Genomic DNA, 6,000 nt, shown 5'->3' on the forward strand with positions numbered 1-6,000 from the left:
TCTTTTCCTTCTTTTCTTTTGGTTGCTAGTTTGTTATTGTTCTATGCTAAGAAACGTGTTATCTTTAGGTTTTAAGTAACTCATAAACTAAAAGAACTCTTGACAACACATAGGCATGGGTTTCAAATTTCTCAAAGGCCTCTTAACATGGCTTAATACCAATTACACTAAAACATATATTGCCAACTTAATAGAGGCCATTGCATTGTTATTTCAAATTTCATTATCAATTATCTAAACTTTTAAACTTTGTGGGCCAAGAGAGATATTAGGACTATGTGCTTGATCATGTCCCTGAATGCATGCACTTTCAGCACAAGTCATGACTCAGTAATAGTCATTATCTTCTCTGCTTATGGATATTGATGTTACAGATTGGCATGCATTACCTATTCATATCAAAAGTAGTGAAAGAAGATACATGACAGTGTCAGCCAGCCATGAACAAGAATTATCATATTTACCCTTTACATGATAACTTAGAAGCATACAACAGTTAAATAGTAAATAAATTCATACAAGAACTCTCAAGAAAGAGATTATACATGCTCAATATAAATACTATTTCTTCAACATAAGACTGGAGGAAAATGTAACAAGAATTAAGAGTAGCATATTATGAGGAACAATAAATAGAACAATAAAGGTCATACCATTCAAAGATTGACAAGGGAAAAATTAGCTTTGCTTAATAGCACCAAACAGATCCTTCAGTGAACGGTTTGGAGCTTCACCTCGAGAAACAATCTCAACAATTTTGTAGAAAGAATCTGGGCACAACAATGCTTCAACAGCAACATCTGCTACCTGATCCCTAGATATTGAACCTTCATAAAGTGTATCCTGCAAACCAATGAGATGAGAACACAGAAAGAGTATGTAAAAGACCGATGAATTTAGGGCATTTAAGAGGATACAGCAGACAGTGAGAAGGTCAAGAAAGCTTGAAGATACCTCTGGTTCCATGACTATATTTCCAGCTGAGGGTTCATCTCTTAACCCTCCAGGCCTTATAATGGTATAATTTATGCCAGACTTCCTAATATATTGTTCAGCCTGCAGCTTTGCGATTAAAGTCAATCCTAATACATTGAGAATAATGTAAGCTGGATTCAGGATTTGACCCATTGCAGCTCCATTAACTAAGATTGAACTGACAAGTATGAATCTCTTCACCCCAGCTTTGCGACATGCTTCCACAAGGTTTACTGTGCCAAAGTTGTCCACCTATAAAATTATATTTGTCCAGCTGGTTATTAATCATATTTATGAGAAGGTGGTGTCTATAGAGATGCAAAGACTGAAAAAAGAACTTGACAAAATATTGCAAGTACAAAACCCAAAATTGATGAAAGATCACAATACAACATTTCAACAAAATCCACTGACGAGTTTCAAGTAAAAGAAGTGATATTTAATAAAAGGTTCCGATAAATTCCAAGAAAGTATTGTCATATGATGATGATGATGAACAATTACCTAGGACAAGGTTTTACTATGAAAGATATTAGTCTCACAATGCAATAGGGCAGAATATAGAAGAGGAAAGAGAATAGAAATCATATTACCTGGTTACACAATCATTGAATTCATAGAGATATAGTATGGTAAGCTTAGTAAAAGTAAGTTTTGTTACGGTCGCTTTTAGTGAAGATGATTTTCTATCCGATATAATAATCTGGATAGAACTCAGCATGGAATTTACAAAGGTAACTGGGATCAATCCAATTGTTGGAATATTCTAAAACTTGAATATGTTGTTCCCTGTGAGTTAGGAATCCAACGCAACCGGAATCTCATCGGTTGGGTGAGTAGATTGAAAGTTATGTAGAAAACAATGGCTGAAGATCAGGAGGTAGTGGGATAAACGTGGAATATGTGAGTTAGGTTATGAGATATGATTATGGGTATGGTGAATGGATTAGTGTTTTGAACTAAATGAGGTAAGAGAAGGAAGCTTTCAGGTATGGTTGGTCAGTAAAGAGAGGAGGGAGAAGCGATAGAGGATTAACCTCAGCCATAGACGAAAACTCGGGATGGATTCCGAGGGGGAGAAAGGAGGAGGGAGAAGTTGGCTTAAGCCTAAATGCAAAAAAAAAGTTTCAATAATCAATAATCCAAAGAGATTGCTTTTTCACATATTTGGAGGCTAGCCAATCATCTAAAAACTCTAAACAAATCCTATTACGACTCAACTTATCCGTCACGCGTTCAAATGCACCCCGATCACATTCGAATGCCCTAAAATAGGTTTCTAGATGTGCGAATGCAAAATCAGGCATTTGAACACCGCGTTCGAATGCACTTGCTAGAAGTTATCTTATTTTTCTAAAATATAAACATAAAATGATACAATTTGAAGCGGTTTAATCTTGCTAATATGCATCTAAATAAAGAACCGCAGCAACCTACCATGCTTCCCTCTTCTTGTCTTTAAGGTGTAAAGTGAGAAAAATAGTCCGTCAAGTCATCCTTCATCTCCCACGTCACATTGTTAGTGATCCGTCTAATCTATTCTACTAGAACATCCTTCTTCATGCTTTGGTGGTAATCCCTTTGGCTTCTCCTCAATTTCTCCATCAATCAGCATCACCGTACAGGTCCATCAAGTGCATGTGTCGGCATTGGTTGTAGCTTGCTACTCCATGGTTGCCTCAAGTGCCCTCTAAGTGCTCGATGCTTATCCTCTATGAGCAAGGCGTCCTCCATTGCTTGCCCTAGGTTTAGGGATCGCAAAGCACGCACATTGGCTTGAATTTCTTCCCTCAATCTAGCATTAAAGGTGGCTTTAAGTTGCTGGTCCGTCCAAGGTGGTACACAACGATTAGACACTCGCTCGAATTTTTCTTGGTATGCCCGCACCATTGTCTTCTAGACCATCTTTGTCAACAAAGCATCAAAATCCTCGTACACCGACGATCCAAACCATTTGTAGATCAAACGGTAGAACTCTACCCAAGTTGCTATTCCTCTATGCATCGTCGCCAAGAGATACCATGCAATGCAGCATCCTCCAAATGAAAAGATGCAAGGAGCACCTTTTGATCTTCTTCAGTGCCATGGAAGTTAAAAAATTGCTCGACGCGGTAAAGCCAATCCAGCGGATCACCTTCTTTAAATTTAGGGAATTCCAACCGCACCATTCGCACGCGGATACTAGTATCATGGGTTAGATTGAAGTAAGCTTCAATCCTAACCGAGGGAGAATGCTCCACGGGTCATTCCCTCTCTCTATGGCATCCTCTTGCTGCAGCTATGGCGTTATCTTCTTTTTCTTCCCTCTCAATCCAGGGATCATCATGTTCTTCGTCAACGAACCGCACTTGTCGATGAAGCTCATCTTTTCTCAATTCGAGTGTGGTCTCCCTTCGTGGTCCTTGGTCAACTAGTGGAACCATTATGGGGGGTTCGAAGGTGGAAGACTTGGGTACCTCTGGTCCTCAACTTGGCCCTTCTAGGATCGCTCACAACAACCTGGCATTTTGTTGCGTAATAATTTGACTCAAGGTTTCGATGGTTTGAATAAGGATGTTGGAGAAGATCTGTCCCAATGCTTCAATAGACTTTGATAGCATCTCTATGTTTGGATCCGTGAAGGAGAATAGAGGAGGTAGCATTGCGTGTGCTTGGTCCTCTTGCCTTTGGGTGTCTGTGCATGGAGGTGTAGAGTTTCTCTCTTCCGCGCGCTTGGATATCTCCACTTCTTCTTCTCTTCTTCGAGCCGCCATGGATCTAGTGGTTGATGTCATTGCGGATGTGTGACGAAAATCTGGCTCTAATACCAACTTGTTATGGTTGGTTTTAGTGAAAATAATTTTCTATCCGATTTGATAATCTAGACAAAACTCAGCAAGAAATTTGCGAAGGTACCTAGGATCGATCGAACCGTTGGAACTCTGAGATTCAGATAGATTGTTCCTCTGTGAGATAGAAATCCAATGCAATCGGAATCTCATCGATCAAGTGAGTAAATCGAAAGTTATGTAGAAAACAATAACTGAAGATTAGAAGGTAGCAAATAGATGTGGAATATGTGGTTAGGATTATGAGATATAATTATAGGCATGGTGGATGGATTAGTGCTTTAAACTAGATGAGGTGGGAGAAGAGAGCTTTCAGGAAGCAACGGAGGATTAACCTCAGCCGTAGACAAGAACTCGGATTGGATTCCTAGGGGGAGAAAGGAAGAGGGAGAAGTTAGCTCAAGCCTAGATAAAAGAACAAGTTTTAATAATCAATAATCCAAAGAGACTGCTTTTTCACATATTTAGAGGCTAGTCAATCATCCAAAAATCCTAAACAAATCCTATTACGATTCAACTTATTCGTCGCGCTTTCGAATTCACCCCGATCACGTTCGAATCCCCCAAAATAGGACTCTGGATATGCGAACGTGAAATTAGGCATTCAAACATCATCCACTTGGGTTTAAACACTCCTGCCAAAAGTTATCTTATTTTCATAAAATATAAATAAAAAATAATATAATTTGAAGTGGTTTAATCTTATCCAATATGTATCTAAATAAAGAACAGCAACAACAAGTTCCCTTTTGGAGATTCTACAAACACGGAAAAGTAATGTTTTCAGGTATAACCTACTTAGTTTTGTCTTCGTATTAGGTAGTCAACAAAATTGTGCTCAAATAATTAAAGAGGCCCACGTTGTGTGAGTATTCCTGGATTAGAATCCCAACAGAACTTTTAACTGGGACACAACTATAGTGAACAATATCTATCAAAAGAATACCACATTTATCAGATTTCTTTCCAATTTATGTTTGTAGGAGTCCTTAACCATTGGACTGACGGCAGCCAAACATATCCCATTCATTTAGGAAATCCTTTTATTATAATATAAAATAAAAACACCACTGTTATCTATTAAAAGCTGAAGCATTTTAGTGTAGTTTCCAGTAAATATGCAATTCATACGACACACTCCAAATTTCTCTAGGTGAAATCTTCCTACTAAATTCCAAAGCCACACTGGTCAGTTTTGCACTACAACGTGGCTAAAACCATCTACCCATCCAGTATTAGATAATTTCTCTGAACCAACCTTCCATGGAGCAAAAAGATCCCATGATCGCCTGAATCCTGTAGCGCAAACCACCGCATCGGCATCGCCGATCGCCTCCACCAATTTGTCGGGGGCCTCCGTGACGTCGGCCCTGACCTGCCAATCCCACCCACCAAGAATCGAAAACCAAAGCACACCATGAAATCTACAACAGAGAGCAGCAAATCAAAATCTTCCAAGCTCCAAGAGTACAGAATTCCAACTCACAAATTCCACATTTGGGTCCCGAGGAAGGCTACTCCGCGCCTTATCCAAGTCGACGGCGCCCGCTTTGACTCCGAAGCCTCTGGAGAGCAACTTCTCAACGATTCGTTTACCAGTTCTACCGGTGGATCCGGCGACGAAAATTTTCTTGCCTCCATCGATGAGTTCTTGCTGCGTTGCCTCGGAACTTGAGCTTGACGCCTCCATCTGGGAGGAGGAGGAGGAGAAGAGAAGGAGAGAGGTGAATGAGAGAAAAGGAGATAAGGGCGTTCTGAGATGAGAGTTGGAGGCTAACCTTGGGAGGTGAAATGGAGGAGCGAAAGAATTTGGTGGGGTTGGAGCAAGCTGAGAGGTGTGTTGGGGCGGGTGGCCGTTGGAGAGGGATGCGGTGGATAACAGTGGACATAATGTTTGATCTCTCTCTCTCTCTCTCTCTCTCTCTCTCTCTCTCTCTCTCTCTCTTATCTACCATTTAATGAGACGGAGAAGAAAATGCAAGAAAAAAAAAAGGGTTAAATATATATTTTACGCGATGTGGACAAAAGAAAAAAAAACTAATGTGATCTTCCTTTTTGCACCCTCTAGTTATTTCGATTTATCCGTTATAATTTACCTATCCCATGTATAAAATAATTATAATATAGCGAGGATATAAAATTATTCCATGTTTACTGCAATATTAATTTTTAATTTTGTCTTGTGTTTATTATTTCA

General features: G+C 39.5%; 1 protein-coding gene across 1 annotated transcript; it reads right to left on the reverse strand.

The window, feature by feature from the left end:
• Positions 1 to 441: 441 nt before the first annotated feature.
• LOC140780924 (uncharacterized protein At2g34460, chloroplastic) lies at positions 442 to 5,775 on the reverse strand. The gene is made up of 5 exons (XM_073126643.1): positions 5,582 to 5,775; positions 5,290 to 5,493; positions 5,062 to 5,178; positions 955 to 1,227; positions 442 to 843 (listed from the first exon to the last, which is right to left on the reverse strand). The coding sequence occupies exons 1-5, from the start codon at positions 5,756 to 5,758 to the stop codon at positions 679 to 681; spliced, it is 936 nt and encodes a 311-aa protein (XP_072982744.1). The 5' UTR covers positions 5,759 to 5,775; the 3' UTR covers positions 442 to 678.
• Between the last annotated feature and the right edge of the window lie 225 nt (positions 5,776 to 6,000).

This window comes from Typha latifolia, chromosome 2 (assembly GCF_019914945.1).
Source record: "Typha latifolia isolate L0001 chromosome 2, TyphaL0001v2, whole genome shotgun sequence".
NCBI lineage: Eukaryota > Viridiplantae > Streptophyta > Magnoliopsida > Poales > Typhaceae > Typha > Typha latifolia.